This window comes from Neopsephotus bourkii, unplaced genomic scaffold (genome assembly GCF_033783945.1).
Source record: "Neopsephotus bourkii isolate Nb327-2 ecotype Australia unplaced genomic scaffold, CSIRO-AGI_Nbou_v1 NB_549, whole genome shotgun sequence".
NCBI lineage: Eukaryota > Metazoa > Chordata > Aves > Psittaciformes > Psittacidae > Neopsephotus > Neopsephotus bourkii.
In genome coordinates, this window is record NW_026901050.1 from 1,905,043 (window position 1) to 1,924,941 (window position 19,899).

The following is a 19,899-nucleotide window of genomic DNA, read 5'->3' on the forward strand; positions in this document are numbered from 1 at the left end:
ACAAATGAATTAATATGGGTGACTTGTAACTTGTGCAAGCACCTGGAAAAGTGATTTTGATTTGCTTTTCATATCATTTCCCTATTTGTCTCGAGATTTTTTTTTTAGAATACACAATATAAATGTGCACACACATATAGAACATATCCAGAAAATAACAACAGCTGAGTTATTTAGACTCAGAATAGATACAGTTAAAATGAGACAGCAGGAGAAAGAATGTGAGCCTGCACACTCATGAGATACAGCCCCAAGCTGCATGGGGCCCTTCTGCCATGTACTGGCGATTAAGAAGGACAGCACATAGCATTTTTTAGGTGAGCATCAGCACAAAGAGTGGGACAAAGTGCTGCTTCCCAACTTATGGAAGCTGGAAAGGAATGATTGCTTAATGATGATTACAGAATGCTTCTGTGTCTCCCGAGTTCATTGATTGCTGCTGATACTACAAAAAGTCTTCCTGTAGCCACCTGAGAATGACTGACAAAGTCACTACAAAGAGAGCATCTTCAGAACTATAAAATACTCTTGCAGGAGTCCCATATGGTTTCAAAAGCAAACTGAATACGTCATAATGATTTTAAAGAAGAGGACATAGTAAAATTATTGCTATTAAATTTTACATTGCCACTACCTATCAGATTAATTCAGTAATCAGTTCCCCAAGGTACAGCAGAGATACTTAAGGGAAAAAAAGAGATTTTTTCTATTCCGTCACATAGATGTTGCATCAGAAGAGTCAGCACAGGGCCTTTTGTTTAATGCCTTCTCCATTTCAGAAAGAAAACAAAGGTTGTAGATTTGAAGGTGAAAGAAGAAATGCCAAATGCTGGCTTAGCAGATCTCAATCAATTATCAGCAATTTGAAATGAATCTAATTAGATCCTGATTTCAAAGGTCATACCAGTAATAACTTAGCTGAGATTCAGAATCCAAACTTTGGTATATTTGGCATATATTTTCCTCTCATTCTGCTGAAACTAGCCACCCAAGAATGGGGTAGGATATATCATTCACTCACCTAAAACATCACCTTAGAATATAGTGGCTTGCACACTGAGTTCAGGTTTGTGTTGTCACAGGTCTACAACCTTGACAATCAGTAAAAAACCCTTGACTTTGCACAAAAAAAATGGTATTTACTGGAAGTAAATCTTTGACAGGCTACCTGAGCAACAAAACCACTGGATGCTTTGAGAAAACTGCACCATTGGAATCATGCTGGTCCACAGATGCAGGAGACAAAGCTTACACAGAGGCTTGTATTTGTGTCCAACAGGTTGTTTCCTTCTTGTTTCTTTTTTTTTTCAGCAATATTTTGCTTACTATAACCTATCAGTTTTCCTTCTACACTATTTAATTTGCTGCTTTCACATAAATATAAACCAGGAAAAGTTAGCTTAATTGCATTTTTCAGATGGTTGGAAAGAGACGTTTTGAGAAACTTCACTTTACAGGAACATTAAACACCAAAATTCTTCTCTAAGCCATTATTTATGAAATACAATTAAAAAAAATGCTTTCAACAATAACGTGCTGTCATGTTTTATGGCTATTTGAGAACTAGAAAGGATAGTTGTCGCAGCTCCTAATACTTGCTATGAACTGATACTGATAATTTCAGAATACATACATGAAAAATAATGATGCCATCCAAATTTATTATCAAGAGGTGGTCTTAAAAAAGGCATTCTGAAGTAAAATTTGTTGTGCAATTTCTCTGAATCACAGCTTCAGAAAATGAACAATAGCGAGGTGCTAGATCTCTGGAGGAGGTATGTTAAAACTGAGCTGAAGTTCAGGAACATAGGAACAATGTACCTGTTTCTTACCATTTAAATGTCTGATATATTAATGCAAAAGATGATTACAGTCATTAAACATGGAACAAGGTCTACATTTTAACCATCTAAATGTACCAGACATGCACAACGATTACAAGAAAAATGCTGATTGATGTTGTAGACTTATCAGCAGATGCATTTAAAAGTAAGGCATCGGTTTAAAAATATGAGTATCAAGGAGATGTGAATTCTGTCTATGAAGGAAACAACTTTGTTCCATCACAATAAGCATCATTGACCTTGACTGTGAATGGTGTATTTTTAAACTAGCAGTAGGAAGATGATTCAATCCCTGCGGTTTTCTGCTAAGATGAAAATGCTTTGTTTTAAGCAAGACTTATTCAAAGGCATTTCTCTCTTCAGTAGGTAGCCATTATGAGAGATGAGAGACAAATACATGAACATGACAGATTAGAAAGTTGTGTATGTGATAAAAGAAGCAAGATATATTAGCGATCTGCCAAGATATTTTAAATATATTATTAAGCCTGTGGAATTAAAGATGAAAAAGATCTGGTAGCTGATCTAGTCCATCTCTCTGCTCACTGCAGAACCATTTGCTAATGTTACCAGCTCTCTCTCCAGTCCATCTTAAAGAGATTTACTACACTTACACTTGACCTACTCTAAATGCTCCTGTGTTGGGATAAATTTATCCCAGTTATTTGTCTATCTGAACTACTGTAAACAATTTCTCCTCTCCTTTAGTGTGTGCCCTGTAGGTATGTGTGCAATGATTATATCCCCACATAAATTTAATGGACATCCGTTTCCTCAGAATATATATTTCCAACAGGTGTCATTCTTGTTCGGGCTTGATGATTTTTTATTTTTTATTTTTTTTCCCAGAATCCTTGAAATGTGTCTTTTGGAATTTTCAAATAACTTATTTTTCAAATTTAGACAACTCTTGAGACTATTCATTAAAAGAATAAATATAAACCCACCATGATATAAATACAAACCATCAAGAAAATGCAACAGAATGCAGTAATTTTTGACACCCTTCCCTAACTTTAAAGCCTACTTTTCCTTAAAAAAAATTTGCTTGTGCAATCACTACTCAGCTTTAATCTCCATTTTTAAGAGCTTTTTAATCCACTCCATTTTAATTTTAGCTAGCTTTTAGTGTAACTGGTTTAAACAGAATTTGACAGAGGTGCAAAGGTTGAAAAGCCTGCAAGTTCTTATGAAACAGCAGAGACAGTGTTTGGCCAGGGCCATGGGCAATGGCCAAATGGCAAGAAACTGCCAGTGGTGGTATAAAGTGAAGCAAGGCATTGCATCTTGTGCTGGCTTGCCTGGTGCCCATCAGCAGCCACCACCCACCTGCAACTAGTGCCCACTTTGTGGCCACCCAGCTGGGGCATGGGTACCTCTATACTTGTGACCATCAGACAAAATGGCTTTGACAAGGACTTTAAGCAGCAGTGGTACAAACCATTTGCAAAACAAGGGATGAATGCTGCAAAAAGGTTTAATAAAACTTACTTCAAACTGAATTTATATTAATTCTATTTAACTTACACAGCTTCTGGTGCATGGGTACTCCAGACTGCAATCAGATGCATCATCAGAAGTAGTTTGGCTACAGAACTCACATTGCCAGTGAGCATCACCTGCTGCTTCTAGTATACATGTCATTGAATATGAATGTCTTTAACCTTAAAAAAAATTCAGTGAGCTGACTGCAATACTTTCATTTTTCATGTAAGAATAGACAAAGTAAAGATTCAAAATAAATAGCATGAAATCAATACAAGTGCTTCTAATGCTGCTTATGTAATTCCTATTTGGGATAAAAGTGACTCTGATACATTTTTTTATGAAAGGTTTTAGTTCAGTGAGCAAATTCAGAACTAGCTTACCGGGTTTTGCTCATCAAGTCCGCTCCACGTGCTTTGTAATAATCTAGATTTTGTTGGAATTGATGAGTCACTGGTCTTGGATTTCTCTAAAAGAAAAAATAAATTTAAAAAAATTAAAAAGAATACCTTATTGGAATTTTCTGAGAGATTTAAAGAAAACATGAGAGAGACAGTCATTAATGAAGATCAGGAATGTAGAAATTGAAAGACCATTTCTTTTCCCAGGATCTTGGTTTCTCAAGGCCATAACGCCAGTTAGATATAAGTGAAGTCTTAAAATACTTAAAATACTACTAAGTGTTACCAGTAAGTCCACTCCATGCTCACAGAAAGTAGTGTTCTTTCACACAGCACTGAGGTTGAGGCTGTAGTGGTAACATTTCTAATTAAATCAATAATTCTTGGACAAACTCAGATACTGATATGAGGTCTTCCTTTAGGCCAGCTGTCGAGTTTTGCCAACTCCAAGCTAAAGTGATATTTAAAAAGAAAATAGTACTAGGAAGGAGAAACTACAGCTAACACTCTGAACTGAATGTATCACTAGAAATGCCCTGGTTAAGCAAAGAACTGAATTCCGTGATACAACGCACACTGCCACTAGATGGCACACGGAGCCTTTCTTCTCACCAAATTTCACTCTAGTCAAAACTGAGACCACAAGTAAGTTCTGCTACAATGAAACATATATAATTCATATTGAAGCCAAAAGCCACTTGTTAGTCTCTGCCTCTGCCGTAATGAACCTATTTCACTGAAACCCTCAGCAGTTCTGAAATTGTCCTTTCCGGATCTAATTATCTGCTGAACATTAAATTCAGACCAAAGTATATGCATAAAATCTCTTGATCAAATGAATGCATCCTGAAGGATGTTATTTGGAGGGGAAAGTAAATATCTGTAAGTAAAGAAATTTTCATACAGATGAAACCAAAGTAACAGAGAGGTATATATATATATACACACATACACACACATACAAAAACTGGAAGAGAAACAGCTTAAAGAAATGATTTATTTCTAGTGTAAAAAAAAAAATGGTAAATTTCTGCATAATAATCAGGTATATTGTACAAACCAGTTCTAAATACATTCCAAGTGTTTTGCTTTAAAGGTTTATATTACCTCATGTTCTGCTCTGCCTTCTTAATTCCTACTAGTAGCAAATATAGTTCCAAACAACTACACAATGAGCTTTTTGAAATAGTCATTCACAAATGAGATCCCATTATATTTCTGATGGAGTCAGACTTCAGCTGTTTCAGCTTCACATATCATATATTTGCCCTCCAGATTTCATTACAGATTTAAGCATCCACAGTTTTATCCTCTCATTTTCCACATAAGAGCAGATACCCTCGTTCCTTGTAAACCTTATTTTTGGAGGAAGATACAGGAGTTGCATTTTGAAAGACCAAAATATTGCATGTGCACAACAGACTTAAATAGGCAGTAGATATCAAAGGCCAGGATGATTTCTGGGGTCAAATTTAAGGCTGGGAATCTCCAGATAATTTCCTGCAGTCAGACTTAATCTTGTATGAAATGTCTCATTTTCTTTCTTTGGAAATACATCAAACATTTTTAAAGTATATCCTGTTTGTAATGTTCATTAAAAAATTAAACAACTAAAAGCTATTAGGCATTAAAAAATCCTTATCTATCCTACCACCCACATTGTAATGGCTGCCTATGTTTTAATTCTCCTGTTATAAAAACAATATTTGCATAACTCTGCCCATTCACATGGCTTGTAAGTCAGTCCTCATCAACTGACAGCAATAACAATGAATCAGCTTTAGTTACTATTGCTCTAGTTTGGTAATTCAGTGCATTTCTATGATAATCAAGTCCAGACTGACATGATGAGGATAACTGATGGTTCCGCAACTCCTGTGAGAGTAATAAAACAGTGTAACTTTTCTCCCAAGAATTAAATAACTTTTTTCTTTATATGTTTTGATGACCATTTCAACAAGGTGTAAGAGTAAGAGACGGCTAAAAGAACGGCACTTCTTAGTCATAAGACAAGTCCTTTGAGAAATTCATGCAAGCAGATGCTAGCTGATTTTTACAATTAGTTTCTAGTAACTCAGTATACATTCAAACTTAGCAAAGCCATCAAAATTTCTTTTTCCACCACTCAATAAATAAAAAAGATGACCACGCATTGTTTCTGACTAAATAAAAAATAAAAAAAAACAAACAAACAACATAGAATCATAGAACAGTTAGGGTTGGAAAGGACCTTAAGATCATCAAGTTACAACCCCCCTGCCATGGGCAGGGACACCTCACACTAAACCATATCACCCAAGGCCTCGTCCAGCCTGGCCTTGAACACTGCCAGGGATGGAGCATTCACAACCTCCTTGGGCAACCTATTCCAGTGCCTCACCACCCTAACAGGAAAGAATTTCCTCCTTATATCCAATCTGAACTTCCCCCGTTTAAGTTTTAACCCATTACCCCTTGTCCTATCACTACAGTCCCTAATGAAGAGTCCATCCCCAGCATCTCTATAGACCCCCTTCAGATACTGGAAGGCTGCTATGGTCTCCACGCAGCCTTCTCTTCTCTAGGCTGAACAGTCCCAACTTCCTCAGCCTATCTTCATACCGGAGGTGCTCCAGTCCCCTGATCATTCTCATGTCCCTCCTCTGGACTTGTTCCAACAGATCCATGTCCTTTTTATGTTGAGGACAGCAGAACTGCACACAATACTTCAAGTGAGGTCTCATATGGAACAATATCTTGAAACATATTTATGCAGAAATGACAAGCAATTCAAGACACGAAAGGCTGATCTACTATCTAAGCACTTAAAGCCATTAATAGAAATAATGATCTAACTCAAACATATTGAATGAGGCTCAAGCATTACTTTCACAGGGGCCTATTTAAATTCCTGTGAGGTTTTAAAGGTATCAAAGGAAGAAGCAGCTTAAAGTACTACATGCATTGTGAAAGACTGTAAAGTATTACATGCAGTGAAAGAAAAAGCCCTCAGAAAAAATGCTGTTGAAAAAACATTAGAAATGCCAGACAGCAAATACCAAGGGTTACCGCTGCAGCTCCTTTTCTAACACAACAGAGAAACCCTTTTGGAAGATTTCATTGTTCAAAAAACCACAACCTGACGTATATGTTATCAGACAAGTATCTGTGAAGTATCACCACAGAAATTCTTAACTGCTTCTGAAAACTCTAATTCTGAAAACTCAGACAGCAAAAAATATGATTTTATGAAGATTATGATCTTTATGTCATTGTGATGGTCCTTTAAATTTATATTCTTTTTAACAATTCCAATCAGTTAAATGTAAGAAGCGGAAATGAAAACCTACACAATTACAAAGTCTCTTCCTTATGAATTTAAACTCATTGCTCTCTGTAAGCATGCAATTTGAGCTGTGCCCTATTATATTCAATGTATTAGGACTGAAGGCTAAACAATCTACAGCAAAACATAGCTCTGTTGATTAAAATATTCACAGTAACCACATCTTTTTTCCCTACACAGTGCACTTGAGAATGGCCCTATTTATATTTTTAATTGCTTAAGCAAGTAAAGTTTTTCCTTTTTTTTCAATTTGTGTTCTGACTAAGTACCTCAGATAAAATATTTGTTCTTAAAAGGATAATGTTAAAATGAGAGTGAAATCAACCCTTCCAATTAGCAGTTTGTTGAATCCCCTAAAGAAATTGTGTAAGGGCATTATACAGATTAACATATTTATGGTTTTCCCCTTCTAAGGAAAGACGGTGCAGAAATTACAGAGAAAAGCTGCCTGCACCCATACTAGAAATCCATCTTTCTCACACCCATTTTTTAGGAGCAGTCTGCTGGTTTTATCATTCTTCTACTCTTAATTTCTAACTACAGCAACCTTAGTTTCAACTGGTAGAAAATGCCCAATTTATACTTTTAAAAGGATAGTTTAAGAAATTGAGATATAGAAACGCACAGAAATTGATGTGATTTTGGACTCTTTCTCTTCAAAATACATTAGTCCTGCCCAGAGGGAAGAGATGCCTTAAAATGTTTCAGGTATCTCTGAGATTCTCCTGCTTCTGAATCTGTCTTAGCCTAAAAGATGCCACCTCGTCATCTGCCTGCTTAAGTCCTAACCCCTGTTCTCCTTTTGTTCTCAGCCACTACCAGACTGGCTCACTCCAGTTCCTGTGGCGTGCAGAAGGCTTTTGAGGGCTTTCTTATTTGGCTTAATTCACCTCCACGGTCACAGAGGGGACCCATGCCTGTTCTTTTCCTAGGCAGGGGGCTGAGGTCATAGTCAGTATCACACCAATGCAGAAAAGATTCCCTAAACCTGCATAAACTGCTGAAAAGCAATTCCCAACAGCTAAGGATCGTACTCATTCACTCAAATTCCCCACTATAACCCTTTTCCTCCCTGGTCTCTGGAGACATACTGTATTACAGAATATTACCCACAGAATAGATAGGATATAGTAAAGCATGCTTGTGCATGACAGAAGTCACAGGCAGACTGCTCTACAACATATTAGGAAAACCAGTTACTGCAATGTAATATTACGTTTCACCATCTCAATACACACCATTTGTAAAAGCTAACATGCAGATGCAAGTGGAAGAATCTCTCTAGCACTCTTCTCCTTTGCTGAGGTAGTTCCCGACTTCTCTGTTCAGTATTATTAACAGGAAAAAAAAAAATCAAATGCAATTTTGCACAAAGTCTAAAGGCTCAGAATAAGAGACAAAAATGAAAAAAGAATTTCAATATGTCTGAAGAAAAAATGAGACTTATTTTAGTGAACACGCTATTGCTTTAATGCCAAGGGAAAAGCACTCGTCATTAGAGAAATGAATTGCTCAGCTGTTTATAAGCAAAAAGCTCTGGGGGAATTTCTCAAGGCCCAAACCACAAAGCATTGCAGGGTTACACAAACATATGTTGCAGGTGTTTTAGGATAGACAGGTGGGAAAACCTCAGCTACTGAAAAATACTCTACTTAATAGACTGTATCTGAAACTAGATAACCTAAATGAAACAGAGAAAAAACAAACAAAACAGCAGCAGTGAATTATACATACATGCAGCAATAAGCTAACCAAAATAATAATCTCACTAGAGCTAAATGGGATTTTTTAAAACTACTTTTTTCTTTATATTAAACAAATGTTGCCAAATACAATTTTTTTTTCTAAAAAATTAATATTTTAAGCCTGAACCAAAGAACAGACTGAAGTAAACATTTTTATATATAAGAAAAGGATAATGGTGCACTGCTGTTCTTTTTATGAAAATATTTTTAAGGAACAGTTTGCTCCTTTTTTTCCCTCTTTAGCTGACAGGGCAATATTGGTTTGTTGGCTGTTTTTTTTCATATTTCTCATATAGCCGTAGACATTTCTGTATTGAAGTCCTAACTTTTTTCCTTTCGTTTCTAACAAAAGTTGGAGGAGCATATGACCCCTATATTCAGTAATGACTGGGGTTGTCAGCAAAGGTTTAGCTTTTCTGTTATCACCTATGATTCTTTCTTGAATAAATATGATACAAACATGACAAAAATCTGGACTGGGAATAGAGCTGAAACATAGCAGCTGAGGTGTGGATCAGGAACACAGTTTGTGCTGTTTGGCAGGAGTTTTTCTATTAGGTACTAATAATTAATATGAAGTGCATACTAATTATTATCTAATAGCCTAGCTGTACAGAGAATTTTACCTTCCCTCTTTTTATTTTTCTGTCAGGTATCCATCCAAGCAGCTGTCTCCATTCTATGACTAGACTTACACAGTATAAGCAATGGCTTAACATTACATAAACATACCACAATATTTTGTATACTAAACAACCAACCCACCCCAAACCCTTGAGCACTCAAAGGAAATGACATTCCCCAAACAAAACCTTCCTTTCACCACCTCATCTTCTTCTTCCCTCGTTATACCTTCTGTAGAACAAGCAAAACACTGGAGCACAAAAGTTATTCCATCCACCTTCAAACCACTGACTTAAATACCTACTAAAAAGAAAATAAACCCAGTAAGACATTAGAGGACATAATGCACTACTGCAGTTTAAGTGGTTCAAAGCCAATAGCAAAATATTATCCAAAATATTTTGGATAATATATCTGCATCTATCAACTCTATGTATGAAAGCAGCACAACATAAAGAGTATTCTAATAAAGAACTTCCTTTTATCACAGGAAAACCATAATCCTCAAACTGGGAATAATGCTTCCTGTTTACATTTTTCATAAAGATAGTATGGGTCTCAATTGCAGAGCTTGTTATTTATAATGCAATAACAGCATGAAGAATGATCATATTTAATTGTTTCTATCTCTAAAGAAAACCAGGGAGTACTTTTTTTTTTCCTGCTTTTTCTTTCCACTTTTTTTTTTTTTTCCCTTGAAACGACAAAAATTCCCAGGAAAAAAACTGCAGAGGAAAGAAAATTCAGTTAGCTGGGTTAAGGCAGGAAGAAACCCCTGAACTCCGATCAAGCTGAAATAAAATATCTCCAGTTTTGTTATGTGACAACCCTCCATTCCCCTGGCAACTAGAAATTTCAGATACCAGGAAGATATTTTAAATACCATGCATTATGGTCTGTTTTTAACTTCATACACACAAGCCTTCTCTCATATGGGCATTATATGACAAGAGATGAATAAGTGAAAAAAATGACAAGAGAGATTTAAAAATGCTCCAGTGATTTGACTGAAAGAAATTTCTAGTTGCATATTTTGGCTTCTAACCTGTTGGGAAGCCTTTTCTTAGATTTTATTTATAGTTTTATAGTGCATTGCATTTTAACAGGTAGATCAAATCCTACCAGATCAGCTTTTATTGATATCCCAGACAAGAAGACTCCGACCTGTCAATGTTAAAGTTCATAACCTGCGTAAAATCCCCATCTTGCATCAACAGGATTGCTTAAGTACCCTTTAAATCTGCCTCTTAATTTAGTTGCCTATTTTTCAACTGAACCCTTAGTTTTCAGAAGTAAATTAACTAAATAGTGAGGTATAAATCTGACAGTGTTCAGCCCTACCCCATGACAGATTTATGCTCTGGCATCTTGCAGACCCTCACAGTTCGGAACAGGAGTTTTACAACATTGTGGAGGGTAGATCCAGGCTTTTGAAGGGAACACACAGCAAGCCTTGCTTTAAACCCTGGAATGCTTCAAATTATGAGATTTTAAATATGACATCTTTATGTACAGAAAAGCTACCACATTATGGTTTTATTGGCACTCGTTTTGGACAACCTGCATAAACCCTTAAAACCACACTTACAGCATTATATCTTCTTCAGATACATGCTTGTACACAAATTTCACCTATCAGGGAAAACAAGAACATTGTAAGGTGCTATTTGGTTATTTCTGCTACATGGAAAAAAACCCAGATTAATTTATGATCTGTGTGTAATGTGATATGCAGAACAATTCAAAAAGGTCCGTAAGGAAGTGAAAAAGGATCTTTCAAAGAGCCCCATGCACACACTGCAGCAAAAGGAGTATGATGTCAAAGTCTTTTCCTCTAAAACACAGAAAACAGCCAAAGTCCTGGTGCTGCGGTACAAGCAACTCCTCTCATTTTGAGTCTTCAATAATTAGAGCCATTTTGATCACTAGTGCTCCTTACAAAAGACAAAGAACAAAGACATCAAATCTCCAAGCATAGATGTGAATTTCCCATAAAAAGTTAAAGCAAAGGATAAAATCTGCTATTTTCACTCCTACTTGAAAATATTTTGCTCTTTCAGGGAAGTGTTTCCCAATACAAATGTACTTTAATAGCTTTGTATACAAGAATTAATATATTAATATTTGCTATAAATAAGTCAATACATCATCAGTATATCTACATTTATATCAGAAGAGACTGAACTGAAACTCCACCATAATAGATGGTACATGATTCCGTAGCTAATCTTTCATAAATTATTGAAAAGTTATGAATCTATTTTTATATAACTCGCAGTTTGTGTTTTGCAAATTTTAGTCAAATAAATAAATTATTATACACAGAACTTTTGATTAGGTAGAATCAAAGTGCTTTAAGTGCTTCCTTTTGATAAACTACCTTGCAAACTAGAAGTGATTAACTGAATTGTCAGGTTGCACATAAGAACCATAATCACCTCACTCTTAACATTGTTAAAATACATTTTATTAATGTAATTTGATAACTAACATCATTACTCTTTAGGAGAGGGTCACTAGCTTTAGATGACTTCTAAACAGAAGTAAACAAATCATTTGAAAGAAACAGCCCCAAGAAGTTCACAAGCAGTAAGTTTTATTGGTAGCTGAAGTAATTAAGAGCTTAAAGAGCTCCAGCTTTTTGCTTTAGCATCAGGTACAATCAGAATTACTTTTACTTTCCTATTGTCCTGGGTTCAGCACTAGCAGTCATTTTCTCCTTCTTAATAGCTGGTGCAGCGCTGTGTTTTTGACTTTCAGCCTGGGAACAGCACTGATAACACCGATGTTTTTAGTTGTTGCTCAGTAATGTTTACTCTGACCAAGGACTTTCTGAGTCTCATGCTCTGTCAGGGAGGAGGGGAAGCCAGGAGGAAGCAGAGACAGGACACCTGGCCCAAACTAACCAAAGAGGTATTCCATACCACAGTACGTCATGTCCACCATATAAACAAAGAATGGCAGACTGCCATGTGCAGTGCCTCACTTGGATGTGTCTGGAGTCTTGGAAGCTTGACTATCCTATGTTCTCATACACTGGACCTTAAGCTTGTGTGGAGGTTCTAGCAGGGGAGCGCAGCTACCGTATACCCGTGACCAATGAACGGTACCGCCCCTATCGGGGAAGGCCATCCCCTTTGACTGAGCGTGCAGCGTCAGGAGGGATGCACGTGGAGTGGTGAGGGAAGAAGGGGACACCCATCTAGTCAGCCATATCAGCCGAATCAACTCTGGCTATCAATGGGGTGACAGATGTTGCAGCCAGATGCCCTCAGAACTATATCAACTTGCTCAAATAGAAAGAAGAGTTTAATGTTTTGGCTTCCAAAGGAAACATTCTTTGCCTTAACATGTCAGAGCTTATGAATTCCTTCTCTATTCTCAATCTTTCCTAGTTGTTGCTCTGGCCTGTCTATGACATTGTCTCATGCCTTCTATTTAATGGGGAAGACAAGCTGATAAAAAGGATAAGTGTGAAATCTTCAGAGAAGATTAAAAATGGAAACACCTTTCCCCCACCTTGTGTTTGGAATCAGTCCAATTACATCATCAAGTAATTGCCTACACTATTACATACTTGTTTTAGTATTAGTCAGAAGTAGACACTATTATTCCTAACTTGCCTTTAGCCATCTCCTCTGACAGGCCCAGAAAACACCAGCCAAGCCACCAACTCCTCACCACCCTCAAGGCCAGCAGCCTTCCTGCTGGGTCACCCAAGACCAGCAACGAGAACAATGGAGTCAGCTTGCCCTCCTTGCTGGGCTCTGCTTTCACTGCCAGGAGCAGACTGCAGCACCATCCCATCCAGCCCTATATAGACCTGGGACAAGCCCTTAGTTTCTGCACCATCTTACCTGTGGCACAGCTTTGTCTTAACTATGAGAGGTGTCATTATACAGGAAGCTTTGCTTTATTCTGTATTATTTCCCACCATTTTCCTACTTACTTAAATGTAATAGGTGCTTAACTTAGACTGAATCAATATTTGTGGGTTCTTACCCAAACGACCATCCTATGCATACAACACTAAAGAGAGGGCAATAATGCAAACTGCATTGTCACTGATAATCTAAGAGATCAGTGTTCTCCTTCAAGTGATGACTACTGTGTTACCTATGATATCGAGGAATGAGAAAGACTTTGAAAGACTTCTCATTTGAAAAGCTTTGACTAGATGAGTAATCAATCACCTTACAAGATTTTTTCCTGAAGATATTATTTGTGATGTACAGGATACTTTCAAGAAGATGATTATTTTATGGTGTGTCAATTAAATGGTTAACATATCAGGAGAGATTGCAATGAACTTTGAGACGACAAAGTTATTATACTGTGAGTACTGACCACTAGCCTTTTTATATTTTAAAATGAATAGGTGCACTGGGAATGAAGGTTTTGAAACAAATGTACAAAAATTAAGAGGGTTTTAAATTCATGGTACACTTACTATTTTTATGTGATACTATGGCAACATGGTTATTCCAAGTAATTTATCATTAAACTCATAGTTGCCTGTCATACCTTATTCTATTAATGAAACACAATAACCGAATATTTAAAACAAGAATTGTTAGAACAAAGCACGGAAAGCAAAAGTTACTGATTTTAAGAACATGAATGTAAACAAATAACAAGTTAATATCATGTCTTTTTCATGTAAAATACGTTCAGTTCTTAGTTGTGCAGGCCCACATTTAAAAGCTTAGCATGCAGTTACAGAAAATAACATTGATGTATTCAAAGTGCGGTGTTTAGATTACATCTAACCTTACTGTATTTGCAAATGGGGAAGTCAGACCTTTAAAATGGTTTGTTACAAGGAATTGAATGTGGTTATAAAACCAGAGGTTGATTTGAAGATCCTGACATGTTTTTCTTCATAAAAATGTACGTTGCATTAAGGATCCAAGATCTTAAACTTTCAGAAATCAAGGCAAACATTAGTTAAATCATTGAAAGTAAATACATTTTTTTTTTTGTTTTGTTTCTCCTAATTCCTTCTCTCCCAGATGAAGAAACATGTACTTAGCTTTTCTGGAAAACCTTGTTTCCTTTATCAGTCATATCCCTTGTCACGGCAACTCTCAGTTAAAGTGTATGTGACCTTACCCATATTGCCAGCTCGTACTGCACTGGGATATTCATTATCCCAGCTTCCTGATGCTTTCGTACAGCTAAAACCCCTAATGTATTATTGCAAATCTCCTGAATTATCAGTCCCATTTTTCATGATCAAAAAATCCTTGCAGAAAAGCAAACATTTGTTCAGAGCCCCCCTCCCCCTTTTAGGTACCCCTCTCACAAAATGGGCTCTGCACCCCAGCAGTACCTCTGTGTGTAGGTACAAATTAATGAGCTCCTAATGCCCAAACAGTGCCAGATCCCAACTTCTGATTGGCTGCAATCTGGTCATTAAAGAGACGTAATTAATGCCAGATTGCACACACAATGCTAACAAACAAACAAAACAACCCCAAACCTGCTTTTCTCCTGCCACAAACAGCAAAACAAACAATCCTGACATAACGGCAGCTTTCAAAGGACAGTTGCAGCTCTGCAGCGGCACCTCAGTTAATGAGTGTATAGAAAAGAATTTATCTGAAGAAGAAGAAAGTGAAACTCAACAGCCTTTCAGGCACATGAAACTAGCTTGGAGAAAACTCTGAGATGGTGGCAGCTACTTAAGAAGAAAATTCAGCTGAAAATACACGTACAAAGAGTTCAGTTCAAAATTTCAGTAATGTGTTTTCCCCCTGTCACTCATTGCTCAGATTGTGAAAAGTGTTAAAAGCTGGAATACAGATTTCTCCAACTAATCGTTATATGAGTAATCATGACCAGATATTATTGCTTAAGTTTTCTGGCAGTGCCTGTAATTTCATTCATGACAAACTAATACAACTTCTGTGAAATGTCATGTAGGCTTCATCAAGGATTTAGTTAGAATTTAATATTATTATACGGCCTCTCTCAATGTCAGCAAATAGCTTAAAATACAACGTTGAAAAAATATCAGCAGCAGTAACTAGAATATTATTAGGATAACAAATTAATTCCCATCAACCAAGCACAACAACTTTTTTCTTTTTTTGAATCAATGGCTTATGAAAAGCTGTCTTCTAAATAGCTTGCTCAATGAATAGGGTAACTCATGACATTAAAGTATCTGAAAGCAAACTTATTTTACAAACATATTGGGAATAAATACAGTAAGCTTTCAGACAAAAGATGGTTGTCAGGTTCTTAGTAGGCAATGTGAAACTGTAATGCTTTACGCAGTGCTTTAGTTTTCTAATAAGTCACTATGATAAGGTTAATACTTCGACACGGAACAACATACAAATAAGAACACCCAACGATGAAAATTACATTGCTTATGTTGCTGTATTAGAATTTTATTTGCTAAAGGGTGAAAACAGATTTGCAAAATTCACAGTTAACTTAAAACAATAGTTTTAAGCCTTTTATTCCTAGCCCTGGCTGCCTTCAGGAAGGAAAGAACATCTGGTTATTTAAGGAACACAATATGTTCACATTTTCTATGACTTTTGTTTCTAATTGGGTTTTTTAATTTTTTTTTTTATTTGAACAACTCTAGTTAGAACTATGTTTTTAAATCACTTTATATTTTTCCACTGCCCTATCTCTGTATCTGTACTTCTTAATTTTGTAGCCTTTGTTTTGAAAATTAACAGTGCTCAATGGTTTTGATAAGGAGAAAAAAATGAAGTAAATTGGCTACTCAAGGGATATTAAATCCACAGAGACACACCTTCAGTAAAGGCTTTTGGGTAGACACAAAGGATATACACAAAAAAACCCTTCCCTTATTTTGTCATTTCACACATGCATACTTTCAATAAAGTATGTGTTCTTCCACAGGAAGTTCTATGAAGGACTGTAAGTGCATAGAAGTTAACTTTCATATAAATAATTGAGGTAATTATCTGTTCAAAGATTAGAAATGTGAAACAAATACTCTGCTAAGCAGGTTAGCTTTATCATTCTATGCAAAGACAACAACACTGGTTTGAGCTTTTCATTCCACGTTATCCTAAGAACTGGAGTTAGCCAAATGCATAAAAGGCTGATATTCAATTATTCTGTATTGATCCATTCTCATGGCTGTAAAATTAGTACCTCCCAGGCCCCCCTTCAGGTACAGGTGCATTAACTTGTTTTCAGCTATTAGGTAGATACTTATTTCTCTTCTGTAGTGCTGGAATATATCAAAGATGTGGTATCTAAAACATCCTATCATGCCAACTGCCAGCTGAGGTTCACAAAGTGAAAAGCAGAGCTGCTCCATGCATCAGATAAATGTCAAGCACTAATTATTTTTCATATTACTGTTATTACTGGACAATGCTAAGGCTTCTCCTGTGTTTGATTCCACAAAAGGTCACTAAATTGTCCATCTTTTGAAAAAGAAATAATAAAAAAAAATAGCCACCATCTTTTAAGTATAGCTTTCATTTGGCATTTAGGTTGCTCTCCTGATGATGACTGCAGTGAAAAGAAGCAAACAAAATGTGACAGGTTAATCAAGGCAAAGTTTAACTCTCCTGATAGTCTACAAGCCAAATCAGAATGGTAAGAAGATACCTGTTATGTCAGACCAAGAAAACAGAAGAAATAATGGATGTTATTAGACAAGCAAACACAGATTATCTCTAGAATTGGAAGTTACAGGTTGAAAGGCTGTATCAGGTTCATTTTAACTACTTCACTATTTATGACAGGATTGTTCCTCAAGAACTTTTCAGTTTTATGTGCATATCGCCAACCTTTCTTAGTCCAAATACCCCACAAGTTCCCCTCAGTGAGATTATTTGGGATTTATCTAGCTGCACAATTAACTCCAAAGACAATATATATTAACAAACCTGCGAGAGGCAGATTCCTGTTTGTCCATGTCTTTGGGCTGTGGCCAGTGGTATAAGGTTCAACAAAGCAAAGTGCCGGGTCCTGCATTTGAGCAACAACAACTCCATGCAAAACTACATGCTTGGGGAACAGTGGCTGGAAAGTTGCTCCAAGGGTCAGAGAGCAAGTCCCTCCCAGATATTTAGACCAATACTAAACATTCTTGTTATGTTCAACAAACAATGAAATAAAGACACTGGACCATGCAACAGCCTCCCATAGAAGACTTCCACATATTCATATATCAAACCCCAAGGGAAATCTTGCAAGAAATGCCATGCAGAACAACTCAGCCCTGGGTCATGAGATTGAACCAAATGGAATTTTCCATTAGAAACTAGAAGTTGGTGTTGGAGCAATGCACAGGAAAACATCAAAAGGGGAAGAAAAATCATTAGGCAATGAATTTGTTAATCATCACTTACAAGTTACACTACTGACTAAAATCTCCTTGTCTTTTCTTCCAATCTCCTTTTATCTCCTCAGGGAATAAAGGCAAACTGAATTATCTTTATGCAGATATGCAGAAAAAAAACAGGTATCAGAATTTTCCCATGTATGCTGGTATATAATCTGTCTACTGATTTTAGAGTACTACAGCACCCATAATGTCTTGTTGAGTAAAGACTCACATCCTTTCATTACATGCAGTAAAAATTTTTGGTAGACTTGGAAAATTTTTATGTGTAGGTCTCACAGAATAATGAGACTTCCATTTCAGTAATACTTTGGATTGAAGAACATATGCTTAAAGACAAACAAGTGAAACTTAAAATCATACCTATGGAAAGACAAGAAACAGGTACTCAAGTCATAGCATTGAAAACACATTTCTTTCTCAGATCAGGAGCTATTTCTATTTTTTGATTTTAGAGGGATCCTTTAGAACAGTTTAACTTTCTTATACTGTAAGAAGTCCAGATCTGTTTATGCAGTCTCAACCCAAAGGTACAACATAAAATGAGAGGTGGCTGGAAGTCCCATAGGATTCTTCATTCTCTGGAAATTCCAGCTTCCTAACATTCAGATTATTTTTCAAGCAGATAGCTACTCCTCAGAAATGAGGAAAAACTGTAATTAATTATATTTAAATTGACAAACCAACTAGAAGTCTTGGTATGAAAGAGCTTTAAGTAGTTATTCACTACCTGAAAGACATGGTAGGAACTACATCCACTATATTCCAAAAAGTGTTTAAGGTACACCTAAGAGTGCTAATTAATTGGACATGGAGGCCTTAATGAACCTGGCAACTTTATTCTGTTGAAGACATGAGCATAAGGAGCAGAATAGTAATTAAGCTTCTTTTGCAGGAAGTCAGTGGCTCATTTTTGCCCCTTTAGCTGGTAGGGTATCTTGTATACCGCCTAGGATGCTGTGGAGGACAGCTGAATAATGATTAATTATTCTATCTCTTAACATATACTTTAAATAAATGACAGATTACATACTGGATCTAGTTTGATACCTTAGCACAATTTTCCTCCCCCTGCATCTTCCCTCTAAAAAAACACTTCTATCTTGATTTGCTAAGACAGTGCATAAACAAACGCTGGGCAGTCTGATTTCACAGGCTGATGCTGAAATCTTAAGAAAGATTCCTGAGATCTAACATTACAAACTTTCTTACATACTGAAAAGATGATATATTTTACTTCTCATCATGAAAGAAACCTTTGTACCAAGAGGAATGAAGAAAGCAGCTGTAAGGATGCAGATTTCTGCAAAAAACTGATACAGAAACAGAGACAATTTCTTCCTTAATCCATAAAAGTGTAAACATCGGTACTGAATGAAATTTTGCAGAAGGCAGTCAGAGGGCAGAACTGATGAATTTTTCACTTACAAAAGTGACGTGCATCAAGATGAGGGAAATCAGACTTTACACTGGCAGCCTACTAATGGGACACGCACAAAGACAGTTCAAAACCAGCAGCACAAATTCTGCTATCTGCCAAAGATCTCAGTACTGCAAAGATAAAGGTATATAGTTTCATCTCCAACACTTTATCCACTGTATGGTGGATATCTGCTGTATATTATAACCACACATATGCACATGCCATTCTGAAATACAGAGGTCTGCTTTCTTTTAGTCCAGATGAGTGTATCAGAGACTGCATGCTAGTAATATGTAACATAAAATTTATGAATGTATACATTTTATCCATATGGATCTTTTAAGGCTGCAAAAGCAGTCTCTTATTTTTAACTGAAAACCATCACATAACTATTATATACTGGGCAGAGGTAGTGCTTCAAGAATTAACAGTGATTAATCTGCAGAAATCCCCATGAAAAAGGTCTTACAGATGAAACTGCGTAACAATTTCTTTTATAGCTTACAAGATTACTATATAAAACCTGTTTCCCTCAAAAGTATACTTGGTGTCTGTGCAGAATACGAAGCAAAATTATTCTAAAGAATGTAAAAATATGCAGTTATGAGAGCTCCTGGATAACTTTACCAAAGCAGTAGAATAGAATTCTTTGAAGAGGAAAGGAACTTGTTTCTACTCTTAGTTACTCTTGGTCTTCTGGTCAGG

The 19,899-nt window shown here is 36.4% G+C and overlaps 1 protein-coding gene across 7 annotated transcripts in view; it reads right to left on the minus strand.

Moving 5' to 3' along the window:
• Nucleotides 1-19,899, minus strand: part of TBC1D5 (TBC1 domain family member 5) — a 403,210-nt gene that overhangs the window by 51,285 nt on the left and 332,026 nt on the right. For all 7 annotated transcript variants that reach the window (XM_061351052.1, XM_061351053.1, XM_061351057.1 and 4 more), the window contains one exon: nucleotides 3,713-3,798. In XM_061351052.1, the coding sequence (XP_061207036.1) occupies nucleotides 3,713-3,798 (86 nt within the window). The remainder of the gene's footprint in view (nucleotides 1-3,712; nucleotides 3,799-19,899) is intronic.